Source organism: Podarcis vaucheri (genome assembly GCF_965113315.1).
Source record: "Podarcis vaucheri genome assembly, chromosome: 10".
NCBI lineage: Eukaryota > Metazoa > Chordata > Lepidosauria > Squamata > Lacertidae > Podarcis > Podarcis vaucheri.
Genome location: NC_138748.1, coordinates 56,130,394 through 56,146,518, shown reverse-complemented (window position 1 = coordinate 56,146,518; position 16,125 = coordinate 56,130,394). Strand labels below are relative to the sequence as shown.

The following is a 16,125-nucleotide window of genomic DNA, read 5'->3' as shown; positions in this document are numbered from 1 at the left end:
TTTCAACTTGATGTACTCCATCAATGGCAGCAGCAGTCAATGTAAGCGACAGGGACAACAGTATCAAAATAAAACATTGGAAGAGAATTACAAATGAGCACAATTGATAAGGGGCAGGTGCTAGGTTCACTAGTTCAAATTTTGTCCAAGAGAACACTAAGTTGTCAGATGAAGACAGATTTGCAAAGCAAGAGGAAAAAATGATTTAAGGCTGCAGTCCTAACCACAATTGCTAAGAAGTCAGTCCTGCTGAATTCAGTGGGGCTTGCTGCCAGGGGAGTGGAGTTAGCATTGCAGACCAAGCCATCTTGTATAAGCAACAGCATCCACCCAGAGAAGAGGCTGCCCCATGTGTTTCTTTTTTATTCACTGCTCTTGCTTTGCGCCCACCTGAGCATGAATTAGTGTGGGATGCATGTCTCCGGATGAGACTTTGTTTCTGTGTTGTGTAATGGGATCAACTGCTCTCAGTGATGGGATGCAACAGAATGACCGGCCCCAAATAGTGACTCACACAGGAGCACAAGTTGTTGGCTCCTCTGAGGGTGGACAGTTATTACCATAAAAGTAAGAATGAAAAGTGTACCTCCAGTTTTAGCTCAGAGAAGAGTCTGCCCCAGCTACTAAAACATTGAGAAATGCAATTATTAAATGAAGAGCATTATGTTACCCTGATCCAGTAATCAGTGGTGGTGCAGAGGCTCTGATGCAACTAGCTGAAACTCCTGTTATTTTGCTGGAGCTCCTGATTAGCCAAGATTCCCACAGTGTCTATGTTTTGCCCAAGCAGGAGAGGTAATTCCACACACAGAGGTTCATTGTACTTAGTCCTGCTCCTCCACGAGTGTAAATTGTTGTGTAAAACTGTTTAGTTTTTTGCAATTAAGCTGTATACAAATTGTTATTTAAATAAAATAAAAAGTGTATTTTGTGTGTGTGTGTGTGTGTACACACACAAAATGTATAAAACTAGGATCATAGTTGAAATACAGACCATCAGCTTGCATGTGGCAAAAAATAAATTGCATTATAAACCTCTGCTGGTGGCAATAATACTATGCATAGTAATGCAAAGCATTTTAAAGCTGTACAAGTTAACCTAGATTTTTGTAAACAGTGCATTGCTTCTGAAAGTTATTCCCATGCTGTCCTTAGCCACTCTTACAATATTTTATAAAGGACTTGCAATTTTGTCATCCCACTTAGAACTGGTGCATCTTTTGCACATTCCAACTATTTGCTTTCTCTTTATTTATTAAAGTATATTTTATCCAAAGGTGTGGCTTGGTCTATATATCAAATTACTCAATGCAGACTGTGAATGAAAATCTTAAGCACTAAACATCTTTCTTTTATATCCTTTTATAGAATAGTACATAGCTACCCAGATACAGAAGAGGAGACAGATCCCATATGCAAAAATTAGATTGGTCCACTTTGCAGGCAGGCATTTGAGGGTCAGAAAAAGACACCACACACATTTTCTGTAAGGAATCTGTATTTGTAAACGGAGGCACTTATGCTTCCTCTTGCAAGTAAGAAAAGGTTTGGGACTCATCAATAAGGCACACATTTCAGTTTAAATATACCAAAGAACATTTCAGATATTCACACAAGCTATAAAAGGTGTAGAGGTACTTCAGTGAAGGTGACGTTGATGACACTGGAACAAACAAACAATAGATTCATACAGGTAAGTCCTTTCAGCATAGGCCCTTAGAATTTCCTTCTTTGACTTCATAGCAAAACCCAATCCTGATACACACATCCAACGTTTGATGTTTATGTATCTGTGTGTCACCAAGTCAAAGAGATATTGTTGAATCAATGAAATCTGCACACATTTAAACAGGATTAAATAATTCTTCTGAAGAAAGAGGTTTACTTTGTTTTTAAATTGGGTTGGGGGAAGCACTGACCCACAGGCCAACCCACACCCTCCTTTCCTTGCCTCATCCCCTCCTTCTCCACACTGAGGCTTGAAAAACTATAATAATTTTATGCTGCGTGGGGGTGGGGTTACAGTGAGTGAAGAAAGAGTTAAAAAAAGAAAGGAGTCTGGAAACTCATATGTTTCCAGAGACAGAAAATGCCATTCCCATTATCATTTGGCACACATACACACACACACACTTTAATCCACCTGCCTCAATGAACCAACTCAGCTCCTCATTTTACACACAGCTGTTACCCATTTTGTGTGACCTGCTTTAAGGACTGGTTTGTTTCCTGAAGGTGTCAGGCCCAAATCTGACTTCCAGTTTGCACAGCTTCTTGCCACTCCTTCCAAAACTGCAGCGTAGATACCTCATTTTCTTACATATTTTCTGATGCAACGATACCTGGTCTTCATACATAATCAGTACCAAAACGTAGTAACAAAACCATAACTTTAATTTATCAATTAATTTTACAAAATATATCTTGTCCTTCAAAAAAGATTATTTCCCCTGCCTCAGGGTGACTTGGAGCACATTAAAATCAGAGTACAAACAAACCAACATTAAAACGACAAAATAAATAGAAGGGGTGGGAGGACAGTGTATAAAAGCTATTTAACTCAATGGGACTTCTAAAATATATGCCCAGGATTGCACTGTAAATGAGGGATGGGGAACCTTTGGCCCTTCAGATGTTGTTAGAACTCCAACTGATCAGCATGGCCAGTTGTCAGGGATCAGTGTTTCCCAAACTTGGGTGTCCAGCTGGTTTTGGACTACAGTTCCCATCATCCCTAACCACTGGTCCTGCTAGGTAGGGATGAAGGCAGTTGTAGCCCAACAACATCTGGGAGGCCACAGTTTCCTAATCCCTGCTGTAAATTAATCTCTTGAGTACTAGGCTTTTCAAGGGTTGTTGTCTCAAGTTCATATTTCCAGTTGCCTGTTTTCCCCATTTCATATGACTGTCAGGATAAACACAATTCTGTGCCAAAAACCTATCTCAAGTCCTAACAGGGTTTTGACTCAGCTTAATGGTGAGAGAGAGAGAGGCCGCTTATTGAGAAATACAGATGCAGGCAAGCCACAAGGTGAAGGCTTCAACATAATTCTTTTTGCTGTACCTGAGCAGAGCACAATATGCATTAAGTGAGGAGAAGAATCCGCTAGGCCCCTTTAGTATGTCCTGACTGGGTTTATGTACAGGTATTCTGACACAGCCCACATATCAGAGTGACTTTGGTCCAAAGGCATGGATTTCAGGACACAGTTTTTGTTCAAGTATCTCAAAAAAGGAAGCATCATTAAAAACATCTCACACTACACATAACGAGGCTATATTCCTCTTTCTAACACACTGTGGAAGGCACTCCTTTTCATTTGTACCCGTTGACCAGAGAACTGTGGCATTACTGAATGAAAGCATTTCAGTAAAACCTTGGAAGAAGTAGGAAGGCACCACAAAGAGAGGCTTTTGAGGCAGAGGGATGATGCAGGGGAAGAGGAAAGGGGAAGGGTTATAGCTTGGTGGTAGAGCACTTGCTTTTTATGCAGAAGGTCCCATGTTCAATCTGCGGCATTTCCAGGTAGGGCTGACAATGTTTCCTGCTTGAAGCCCTGGAGAGCCGCTGCCAGTCAGTGCAGACAATACTGGGCTAAGATGGACCAATTGGTCTGACGTAGAGGAAGGCAGCTTCCTATGTGTGCTTTTTGCATCCCAGAAGTGCATCTGTGACATGCTGGTGAGAAAGTTTGGTTTTGTGCTCTTAAAAAGATCGCTGTCGTGGATGTAAGACACTAGAGGTAGGATCGTTTTCTTCCCATTTTCATTTTTCTCACAAGATTAAAGCTCTCAGTTCTGCGCCTGAACTTATTTTCTCATAACGCCTAAATTAATATTCTGACTTCTGTAGTACTGGAATCTTCTCCTCGACATGGCTGGATAAAGTCTGCACTGCGAGTGCAAATGTTCATCACATCTTCAGCTGCCGTCGGTTCCACATGCCCCGCTTGGAGTGGAAATGGTGGAAGAAGTTTCTGAGAGAGAGTCGTTCCACCTCCAGGCCAGCCTGAAAGATCCTGTGAGAGGAGAGGGAAGGAGAGAGATTAGAACGAGAGGCTAACTAGAACTGCCTGCTTCTGTGGAGCTTGGATTGGGAGGGTGGGGGAATCTTTAAAGCACCATGGGCCAGGTCTTTATCAGGATCAGGACTCTAAACTCTGATTAAGCAAGTGATCAGGAGAGTGGGAAGTTGGGACAGGAATGGCAGCCACAGGAAACTACCCCTCCAACTAAGAGTAAGGGGGACCCTTCAGTGGCAGTGGGTTTTTATTGGACCAATGGGACTTACTTGTGAGTGAATATATAAGATTGCTCTGTTTGCGTGTAGGAGGAAGTTTTTTACGAGGATGAAACTTAGTGCTTAATAGCGGTTTGGTTAGTTGCTTTTATTTGCTAGTTGTTCCACATTGTGCTTTTCCCCTTAGACTTCATCCATCATTACTGAGCTAGATGAACCAATGGTCTTATTCAATATAAGGCAGCTTCCTATGTTCCTATGAGAAGAGAACCCAAAGCCAGTTGCTGCTACACATCTTCACTCACCGGTCCAGGAGTTCCCAGTCCTCTCCTCCCCACTTTTCCCCAAAGTCTCTGGTGTTCATGCCTCCAACGCGAACTAGATCTGACTTGTATATACCCAGGAGGCCAAAGCCGTTCACTTCCCAGTAGCCTATGAAAGCGAAACACAAAAGCATCAGCCACATCTACATGGTTTATTAGTAAAAATTAAAGTTCTCAGACTAACCTGTGGTACCCACTGGTCCAGACATGTAACAGATTAATAGGGAAAGATCCAACTACACACACACACACACACACACACACACACATACCCTAATGAGTTGCAACCACTCTTCATTGGGAAGTAATAGGATGCTGGAATGAAGAACTTCAGGACTTGGGGGTGGGGGGCCTAACTGCAGTCCTCATGAATCTCCCCAAGCCAAACCCCTCACTGATCCCTGCTTTGCACCCTCCCTGAATGGTTTTGCCTGGCAGGCACGTGTCCTGGAATTCTGATACTGCCTCCTGCTTGCCTGGAAGGAGGGTAGAGAGGAATGTATGATTATGCATAAAAAGTAGCCAACTAAGGAAAGTACTGTACATTCTTTCCCCCACCCACTTTTGCCTCTCCCCACCCCAAGGCCACCACTAGCACATAGGCCCTAGGAAGTTGCCCAGAAGGGACTGCTGACTTTGGGCTGAGAAAGATTCCACCAAACTTGCTATACAGAATATTTTCCTTGTCTGTGCTAGACCTTCCCACCTCTGTTATGAAACCGCTGTTTTAACCATCTCTACAAGGCTAAACGATGAACTGCAGAAAAATGTGATAATGAGGAAGAAAGATGCCCAGAATAATATGGGTTTTATGCAAAAAACCCTCCTCCCTGCAGCACCTCACCATCAGGCCATTTTGGGGATGCGCCACAGTGGAGCCTCATAACCATGGGTGCAAAGGCCATTTTCCCTTCCACACAGTGCTTCCGAATGGAGTCAATGATCCCTGGCGGGAAATGGATGTGAAGATCACACAGGAAAATGATGCTGTGTGAATCCTGTAATTAAACAGAGAAACGGAGCAGTCAGGTCGTTATCCACAATACACTCATGCATTTGGGGAAAGGCTCACAGAAACGTCCATTCAAGGAAGATGCAAACATCACATATCATCATGCAACACCCTCCAGCTCCAAGACAACTTCTTATATGCAGAACAAACCTGTCAGATACCTGAATTTTGTGGATGAACCACTCTTTCAGTTAGAAAGATGAACCCAAATGTTCAACCTACATCTACTTCCATGTGGTTTATGTTCATTCAGCCATAGAACATCTTGCCTTACCTGCAGAAGGCCCCAATCCCTATCATCTGCAGATAAGACTTGGATTATCCCACCTGAAACCCTAGAGCAGTGTTTCTCGACCTTGGGTCCCCAGATGTTGTTGGATTACAACTCCCATCATCCCTGAGCTCTGGCCTTGCTAACTAGGGATGATGGGAGTTGTAGTCCCAAAACATCTGTGGACCCAAAGTTGAGAAAGGCTGCCGTAGAGAGTCAGAGCAGGCAAGGCTGATTCCCCCCACCCCAACCCACTCTTTAGCACTCCATCAGAGCAAATGCCAATTCAGGTTTTCTGCAGATTGACATTTGCTCCAATTGAGTGCCACAGAGCTGGTTTTCATAGAGAAAGCCCCAAAGCAAAGAAAACCTTATACGAAACCCCTTTCAATCATTCCGAAACCACCTAACATTCGGCAGCTGAGGCGCTTTAGCTCAGCCTTCCCCAGCTTGCTGCCTTTCATACACTATGGACCACAACTCCCATTACCATCAGCCAACATGGCCAGTGGTCAGGGGGGATGGGAGTTGTAGTTCACAACATCTGCCCTAGCCAGCTTTCACTCACCTTCACTAGGTTTATCCCAGCCTGCAGGCCTGCAGAGCGCTGAAAGTTCCCCGTTAACCGCAAATATTGGTACCTGAAGACAAGAAATGGGTTATATTTTTACAGACAAAGTAAGGCTTTGTAAGGTTCTACACTTAGGCAGGAAGAATCAGCTGCACAAATATAAGATGGGGGACTCCTGGCTTTCTAGTAGTATGTGTGAAAAGGATCTAGGGGTTGTAGTAGACCACAAGCTGATGCAGCAGCAAAACCAGTTAATGCTATTCTAGTCTGCAACAACAGAAGTATATGATAAAAGAGTTGTTTGACAGTGGAACAGACTCCCTCAGGAGGTGGTGGACTCTCCCTCATTGGAGGTTTAAAAGCAGAGGTTGGGTGAGCATCTAGCATACATGCATTAATTGAGATTCCTGCATTGCTGGAGGTTGGAATAGATGACCTTCAAGGTCCCTTCCAACTCTAAGATTCTATGAGTAAGGATTATTATTATTGTATACGTCCCTTATATGCTTCAAATATGCTGGCCCGTGTTCCTGTTCGCAAATGCAAAAGATCTGCTCTGTTAGGATATAGTTCTGTTCCACGTTAAAAGGAATAGGCATGACTGTTGTGTGTCACATGCCTGTTTACTTCCAGCACAGGCTTGCTGGGAACTTCTGTTTGTATATTGCTTTTGCTATACTGCTGTATGCTTCGACACGAAGGGAAGCAGACATGTTTTCCTTTGTTCCTGAACTATGCTGAATAAACTCCTGTAAAGAATGCTTTCACATGTCTCTGTCCGCCACTTCTGTTGTGAAGATTTATTCACTCTGCTGATAGAGCGTGCCAAGCCTCTAAAGGTATCTGAGGCTTGTGTTGCTGATTGATGCTGTTCCGGCTGCTGGCCGGTGGCTGGAGCCACCTGGGGGGCACCTGATGCCCCCGTCTCCTCGCCAGCATCCCAACACTCACCTGCGTAATGAGGACTTTTTCAGAGCCTTTTCTACATCCATATCGTCACTGCTGTAGTCTGTGATGATGACGTTGAAATAGGGGTCCTTAGTAACCCTGAACAGCTCTTCCATGTCAGAAATGAATTGCAGGACCCAACGTGCCTGGTTTTTCACTGTTTGGCACCGGGAACAAAGAGAAGAACAGAATGAGGGCAAAGTTGGTTTTGTGTCCCAAGGGGGCAAGACACACACATACACAATTTGCTTCCTGTTCTAGTAAACAGGGGCATGGCTCTATATGCAATTGCTGACCCCTCTAACACGAGACTAGATGGAATACAGTCTGACTCAATATAAGGCTGCTCATCATATCCCTATTCAGCTACAGATGCAAATGCAGCTGCTTCCAGAGGAGCAGCCATGTCAGCCTGCTGCAGCAAAATGTATGAAGTCTTGTGGCAGCTTAAGAGCTTACTAATTTATCAAATACAGATATACAGCATTATTGCTATACAGCAAGCAAAGAGGTGCAGCGAAGATAATGAAGCAGTTTGCTCAGAGGAAAGCAGGTATGCTTTCCTGGATCAGTCTTTCACTGACCAGTTTGTATTGTCCAACTATAGGAAGAGTCTTTAGTGGGCTATCTAGGCCAATATCAGGAAAAAAATTGCTAGGCTTCATCATTTAATTCTCTAAATAGTATAGCTCTATGACACTGTGGCATCAGCCCAGGGCTGTGAGTGCAAAATAATTATCCAAACTGATTCTGCTCTAAGGGAACCCAAGTTCTGTGACAAAAGCTAAGAACAAATTGTCCAAATTAAGCATGTTTTCACTACTTCCTTCCTTTTGCAATAGATATTCTGCTCTTTATTTTGGAAAAAAAAATGCACACACAAATAATCATATATATTATATGGTTTCAATAGTTATGAGGACTGTGAGGGGTTCAGTACCTAGACACTCCATCCCTTGGCCAGTAGAATTTTTCTGGAGGAAAACCTCTGCTTAGCTCCTTTCATGTATAACTTAAAACCAAAACAAAGCAAAACAGAACACCAACACAGCTGTGGAGTTCTTAGGATGCTGGATTCTTAGAGCCAAAGCCCACACCTATGGCTTTTCTGTGCTCCTGTGAAACACACTTATCACACATCCTTTAGTTCGACGGATGTTACCTAAAACTGGAGCTAAATATGATGACCGATTCTGTTTTAGTACCTTAAGATGGATATTTTGTCCTAGGAGAATTTTAGGATATGTGACAATTTTAGATACATGAAACAAAATGCTGTGTCTTTCTTCCAGAAATATAAGAAAGAGCATGGGGCATTAACCAGGCACTGAGAGTTAGAAGAAGAAAAATTAAGGTTGCCAGATGGGAATGTAAAAAACAAAAAAAGGTAAACAACACCTGGATGCTTAAGTCCAGTCAAAAGCAATTATGGGGTTGTGGTGCTCATCTCGCTTTCAGGCCGAGGGAGCCAGCATTTGTCCACAGATAGCTTGCCAGGTCATGTGGCCAGCATGACTAAACTGCTTTTGGTGCAATGGAACACCGTGATGGAACCAAGAGCACACGAAAACACCATTTACCTTCTCGTCACAGCAGTACCTATTTATCTGCTTGCACTGGTATGCTTTTGAACTGCTAGGTTGGCAGGAGCTAGGACAGAGCAATGGGAACTCAGTGGTTTAGACCACAGTGCCACCTGCGTCCCAGATGGGAACTAAAAATACTGTTCTATAATGTAGGATATAGCATACAAACTCGAAGGGAAATTATGGTTGAGACTTTTCATCTCCCTGATATAGCACCTCTACCAGGTGAAGTGCAGGTGGCAGAAGCCTAAATCCCATCATTCTCCATTGCAGCTATTTTGACAAGATCATAAAGCTATCACATCCCCCTTACCTGGCACTATGAAGTGGACAACGGCACGATGGTTCCAGGAAAAGCCTGCTGGCCAGCACAGGGCTGGCTCAGTTTTTCTGGCCAACAAGTGGCGCTGGCGGCCCCATGCCAGATCCTTCATAATGCCCTCCTCCTCACCGCTGCTGCTACCATGCCAGTCCCGTGCAAATACGTATTCTGAGAAACGGACAATGCGCTTATCCCGTGCCACCAGCTCCAGCTCCAGAAGGTAGCGGCTGCCTCGCAGGTGGTCCTGCCGCTTCTCTACATTGACGACGCGCAGCAGCTGGAATCGCCTGAAATTGGCATGAAGGGCCACAGCTCAGTGGCAGAGCAGATGTGTTGCATGCAGAAGGTGCCATGTTCAAGCCTTGGCGTCTCCAGGGATTGGCCTGGGAACATTCCCAGTTTGAACACTTGGGAAGCCCCTGCCTATGCAGACAAGACTGAGCTGGATGGAGCAATGGTATAAGGTGTCCTCCTATTATACAAAGGAATTGTGTCTTCCTATGTATGCCTACTAACCGTGATGGCTATGCTCAATGTCAGAGATGCCTCTGCCTCTGAACACCAATTGCTAGGAATTGCAGGTTTGGCTTAGAGATATTGAGTTGCGTATTATTTTGGTATTGTAAATATCATTTAAGAAGGTGTTGAATTTCTTGTACAATGAATTTTTGGAAACCACATTCAGAGTTAGTTTGTGATATACTTCTCTGTAAGTGGAATTGAGCTTTGTGGAGGAATTGCAGGTCGGCAGAGTGCTGTTGTGCTCAGGTCCTGCTTGCAGGCTTCCCACACACAACTGGCTGGCCAGTGTGAGAACAGGATGCTGCGTTAGATGGGCTATTGGCCTGATCCAGCAGGCTTTTCTAATGCAGCACCACGTTTGCACACCAGGTTCTTAGGCCGTGTCTGACCAAGCACCAGGTCCACAGGCCTGATGCACAAAACATTTGCACTGTTACCCTTTGCCTAATTTTTGTTTTCACTGCAAGAGATCAGCCAGATACTAAAGCCTTCACCATGCCAATGTTTCCCCCCCCCAACTATGTTCAGCCACCAACCCTTTCAAAACTAAAATAAAAATGGCAAGTTCCGTAACAAGACAAGACAACTCCTACCTCCCAAACAAACTTGTCTCATATCCTGCAGTGGTCTTCAACCAGTCCAGACCCAAGGCCCACCGCAGATTCCCAACTTGTAGTCTTGACAGCCCCCTTTCAGCCCTTCCCTGCTTTGCAACCATCCCATACTGACCATAGACCACTGGGCTTGTCAAGAGACTAGGACCAAGCATTGGCCAGGTCTACCCAGCTGTCCCTAAACTGACTCCCTCTAGAAGTTGTCTGACTCCATCAGCGCCAGACAATGTGGCCGGTGGTCAGGGATGATGAGAGCTGGGGCCCTGCAGAATCTGGAGGGCACCTGCTGAGGGCTGGTCCAGCCCTACGCAGCTGAAGGTCAGCACCCTGGACTGAACTCCTTGTAACTCCACCCTCCAGCTATTGACTCTGTTGATGCAGAGATGAAGGTATCACAGCTCAGTGGTGTAGTGGTTAGTGTCAGAGTAGGACCTGAGAGACCAGGGTTCAAATCCCCACTTGGTCATGGGTGACCATGGGCCAGTCACTGCCTCTCAGGGTTGTTGTGGGGATTAAATGAGGAGGTTGAGAATCATGTACACCACTTTGAGCTCCTTGAGTGAAAAGGTGTGATATAAATGCAGTGAATTAAAAAAGGGTTCCAAGTTTAAGTCTGTGGCACTCAGTATGACAGTGAAAATAACAAAAGATAAAGACCAGATGAAATCAGAGCTCGTTCCTAGCTCCCCAAGACTACAGACAAACATATCCAAGCATCCCTTTTAAGGATGAAGAGTGACTCAGTCCTCATTTCACAATGAGATCTGACAGCGTTTCTAGCTACCCATCCAGACCCAAAGAGTCTGTTCCATGCTGCAGTTGCAAGCCTTAATAAGGACCAGAGAGAGTCTGCAAGGTGACTTTTGGCTTACCCTTTGTTCTTCTGGTTGAGCTTCTTTAGGAATGCATGAGTGACTTCAAGGGCTTCCTTCTCTTTTAACAGCAGGTTCCCTGAAGTGTTGCACTTCAGGTCAATCCAGTCTGTCCGCAGCACCTGGAAGTCCAAGTTACTTGCCCTGAAAGTCTGCTGCCAGTTGACTAGTTGGTCAAATGCAGGCATGTAACGAAACTCCTCTTCTTCATTTACCTCCCCTTCCACCTCCTCCTCTTCTTCTTCCTCCTGTTCCTCAACCACCACCACCTTTTCTTCATCCTCCACCTTGTGCACTGTTGGCTGGGCAGAATCAGTCCTGACAGGTGGCTGGGGATCCAGATCCACTCTTCCTAAAATGACATTTGCAGCATCTGCCGCCTTGTGCTGGGCTATATATGAATCTACTTGGTTAAGCCATTGGTCCTCATGAGCAGGCTGTTCCCGGAGGGCTGCCTTCCCTGCTCCTTTGTCAAGCACCTGGGATTGCCTCCTTGTTTTTGTGGTTTCTAATGATGACAGGTCCATGTTTCCGTTTGCATTAAAAACCAAGATCTCTCTTGGGATACTTCCAGCTGAATCCTTGCGACTGATGGGATTTTGTTCCCCAATCCCTTTGGTCCTTTTGTTAGTCTGCATTCCCTCATCTCCTCCTTTCCTCTTGGTAGCTGGCAACTCATGGGCACTTCTGTCACGGAGAGGAGAGTTCTCTTGGTTTCTGCTGTTCAGATACAGCCTTCCTACTGGTGAATTTATTTCTGGGATGGTTTTATTGTTGGTCTGGTCGACCAATGTCATTACCCGCTTTTTAGCAGCTTTGCTCTGTGTACCTTTTCCAGCTACTGACAGGAGAGTCCGAGGCTTTAGTGGGGAATAATCATAAACATTGGCGTACTCAGCTGCCAGGATGGTACCCCTTTTCATTTTGGGTCTGGAGGAGCTTAATGGAGGATGCATGTCATCTGGGTCTTCATACTGAGCATCATCAAAATTTTCTCCTTCATAGCCTGAAAAGATCGAACACAATTACATATCTTGTGCCTTGGTTGTTGTTGTTTTTTCCTTTCTCTCTCTCTTCTTAATTTTGAAGTAATTCTTAACTCAACTTACATGGTGACCAGGGCTTCATACAGACCATACATTTAGGGCACATGGCTTCCCCCAAAGAATCCTGGGAACTGGTGTTTCCCCCTCACAGAGCTATCGTTCCCAGCACCTTTAACAAACTACAGTTCCCATGACTATTTGGGGGAATTCATGTGCTGTAAAGGTACAGTGTTTATGCAGCCTGAATGTACTGCAAAGTGCAATACCGGTGAGACTCCAGCCATCTATCATCTTAATTTCCAGAGGCATCCATATATAAAAATTTAGCATATACAAATTTGTGTCATGAACCTGTGCCCCAAGTCTACTTAGCAATACCCCAGTCTATAGGTGAAAAAATACAGGCACCCCAGGTTTCTCTTTTGATGCATTTAGCCCAGTGGGTAGGGCATGAGACACTTTATCTCAAGGTTGTGGGTTTGAGCCCATTGGGCAAAAGATTCCTGCATTGCAGGGGGTTGGACTAGATGACCCTCATGGTCCCTTCCAGCTCTGCAATTCTATGATTCTATAATTGTTGTATTTTGGACAGGGGGGTGGACATGCTTCCATATGAACTAAGCATCTTAGTCAGCCATGTTTCCCATTCTGGTTGTTCCTCGTTTGATGTAGATATGAAACCACCTCCTCCGATTCTGCCCATTGCAGTCTCACCTTTATCACTCATTAGTCAACCATAAAACAACTTTTCCAGGTTTTTCCATACCTGGCAACTTAGTTGTTTCCTCAGAATCTGAATTCCTCCCCTCTGGCTTGTCCATTTTCACATACCTGAAGAATCCAAATCTGCAGGAGTTAAAAAGGAAACCCAGGCATTACAATTCCTGCACTCTTTAAGCTTAGCCAGTATGCAACATTTCTGCTCTGCTAAACATCTCTTCTGCTTAAGGGGAGTGATTTAATGCAACCAGTTGAATCAAGTGGTAAAAGTCTGCTTGGACTGTACTACTTACAGGCTGCAGGGAGCAGGTTGCATGCTTATGCTATTCCCTTGATAAAACTCTCTGCCCATAGAAAACGTAACATGACAGAGAAGTCTGGGCTGTTCCCTTCATCTCCACAACCTAGTTTGTTTTTTAATGTGCTGATCATATAAACTGGCCCTTAATCCTACTACATCCCCATTCCTTGCACTTGTAATCCACCTTGTGGCAACGCAACCTACTTATTTTTCAGTTCCAAATGTATCTTGCAACTTCTTAAAAAAATATTTCTTGCAATACTGGTAACTGTGAACCCTCTTTCGAGAAAATATTCTGGGTAGGGAGTATCGAGTGCATTTGGATAGGCAGATATTTAGATAAAAAGAAGGGGGATTTATATAGTTACATGGACTGAGTGACAGAAACAAAAAATATACTGTAAGCTGCCATGGACTCCATGTTAGATACAGAAACAGATAATAAATGCTAACTGAATAAGTGAGGTCAGTGAACAGGACCTTGGTTGTAACAAACAACAATAGCAGCTTTAGATTCTGCTTGCATAAGGCAATACAGATCTCTCTTCCATGTAGAAAAACATGTAGGAAATAATCCAGTGTGAAGCAGTCTTTATTCCTTTTGACTTTCTGAAGGCACCCGGCACCCTCAGATCCCATCATGTTTAGCAGGAACCAAGTTACTGAAAATACTTTCTACAGCAAAAAAAAGTTTACATATTTTATTTAGAAATGCCTTTCTCCTAAAATTCAGCCCCTGCTTTCCAGTGACAAAGCAACAGAATTCAGTTACCAAGAAGGAAGGCTTTACCTGTTCAGGAAATATTCATTTTCCTGGTAAAAGCACTTGTTATGTGTCTCCATGTGCGTCAAACGAGTGTAGTCATTGGGATATACAAATGACAAATGGACCTAGAAAGGGAGGGGGGGGAGTCCACACACAAAAAATATCAGTATTAAAACTAAACTTCAGGACTATTTTGTGTGATCAGGGACAGCCAAACTTTTCAGAGCACAGCTCAGGTCTATTAGTCCCAAAATCAATAACCTTGCCTCAGATTTATTTATACTGACTGTTGTGTACGTGTGTAGAATTTTGAGAGAGATGCTTAGTTTTCCAAACCAAGGACAATGGTCGTGCTATTGATTTTGTAGTCACTTATTCCAAAACGAAAGAGGGGAGATAATCACCTGTAAACATTTAGAAGCTCTTTTCCTTATTTTTGAGCTTGAAAAAGGTAGTTGATATATGCTAACAAGAACAACATTTAAAGCCCTGGGTTTAACTCTTCTGTAACAGAAACAAACAGTGAAGCACATGACAGCAGCTGCAATTTCAGGGTAACTGAGCATCTATGCTACTCAAATGACCATCAAGTACTGCTCAGAATAATCAATTGCATTTCCCATAAGGTATTTAAGGTCTGAGATGTTGACTGATCCACTACAGCAGAGCTTTCCATACTATGTGTCACGACACGTGCATGTGTCGGCTGCAGTGTGTAGGTGTCTGATGTGAACATGTCCCACGCTCCTCCAGGGGGGCGGGCGGGCTGGAAAGTGGTTAGTTTAACCTCCGGTTTGCTAGTAAAACTGAATTACTGTGCAGCAAAATGATGCATGTCTAAAAAGTGTGTCACAGACATGAAAAGTTTGGAAAGCTCTGCACTACAGAGATTCATTATTTCATGTTACAGGAATGTTCTCATCTGGGTGAACTGGTTAAAAGAAAGTGTAAACTCAATGTGGCAAGTTATCCCAGTTAGCGCCTAAACTGGAGAAAGAATGAATGCCATTGGTGTTCAGCCAATCAAATGTGTGGCAACCAGAATTGAGCTGCCCCCTACTAAGGCCCCAAGATAAGTGGAGAAGATACGTTTGAACTTAGAGGAGCAGAGCAAGCAAAACAGAGGCAATCTTAGCTACGGAGCTTGGGCATCACCACGTGAGCTCACATCCAGCTACCACTTTGAAAGAAAGTTCATGCAAGCACACACAAAAATGACAGTGGAGCAATAGATCACGATTTGATGATCCACTAACATCACATGCCACTGTGGACAACTACACACACCTTCCTAAAAGGAAAGCCAGCCTTTAACCTAAGCTTCAGTGTTAGCAGCAGCTGCAAGCTGGGCAAAGACTTGAGTTGAGAATTAAGACTTACAAACTGAAGCCCTTGATAGCGCTCCAGAGGGAATCCATTGACCAGGTAGCTTGGTTTGTAAGGGCAGTCTGGAAGGATCTTGCGCAACTGTGACTTCCTTACGAGAGGCACTGAGAAACAGAAAATAAATGAGAGGCTATGACAGAAGCAGATCGGCATAAGGCAGTCGGGAGAGAGCTCCTACTAACCATTAAATACATAGGAGCTTGTTCTCTTTTGTATCTAGATGCTCTAGATCAGCCCCAAGCAAAACCATCTAAGGCTGCAATCCTATGCTCTGGCAGCAAGCTAGATGCTTACATTTATAAATGGTGTCCCGGGGGTCAGGCTTCAGCATGTCAGCTGAGTGCTCCATTGCACCCTGATTGTACACAATCTGTTTTGGATTCGTAGCCAGTGTCTGCGGGATGTGACCAACTTCGTCCATTTTCAAAAGTGTTTCATCTAAAGCACATTGGGGTGGGTGGGGAGAGAAATAGTGGGAAAGGGTAGGAAGGAAGGAAGAAGGAATAATTCACCTTCTTAAGACAGCTGGATATATTCTTCTTCTTGCAACTCTAACTCTTGTCAATTCTGTCACATACTGCTAACAAGCTTCAAGGGATTTCACAGCTCAAAGTGCTCCTTATTT

The 16,125-nt window shown here is 44.1% G+C and overlaps 1 protein-coding gene across 1 annotated transcript in view; it reads right to left on the bottom strand.

The window, feature by feature from the left end:
* Window positions 1-246: 246 nt before the first annotated feature.
* B4GALNT3 (beta-1,4-N-acetyl-galactosaminyltransferase 3) overlaps window positions 247-16,125 on the bottom strand; it is a 78,368-nt gene continuing 62,489 nt past the window's right edge. The window contains exons 10-20 of the mRNA XM_082240431.1: window positions 15,795-15,938; window positions 15,495-15,604; window positions 14,139-14,239; window positions 13,094-13,173; window positions 11,282-12,287; window positions 9,265-9,560; window positions 7,369-7,522; window positions 6,415-6,487; window positions 5,408-5,561; window positions 4,546-4,672; window positions 247-4,019 (exon numbers count right to left, since the gene is read on the bottom strand). Coding sequence (XP_082096557.1) covers window positions 3,914-4,019; window positions 4,546-4,672; window positions 5,408-5,561; window positions 6,415-6,487; window positions 7,369-7,522; window positions 9,265-9,560; window positions 11,282-12,287; window positions 13,094-13,173; window positions 14,139-14,239; window positions 15,495-15,604; window positions 15,795-15,938 — 2,351 coding nt within the window. The 3' untranslated portion in view covers window positions 247-3,913. The remainder of the gene's footprint in view (window positions 4,020-4,545; window positions 4,673-5,407; window positions 5,562-6,414; window positions 6,488-7,368; window positions 7,523-9,264; window positions 9,561-11,281; window positions 12,288-13,093; window positions 13,174-14,138; window positions 14,240-15,494; window positions 15,605-15,794; window positions 15,939-16,125) is intronic.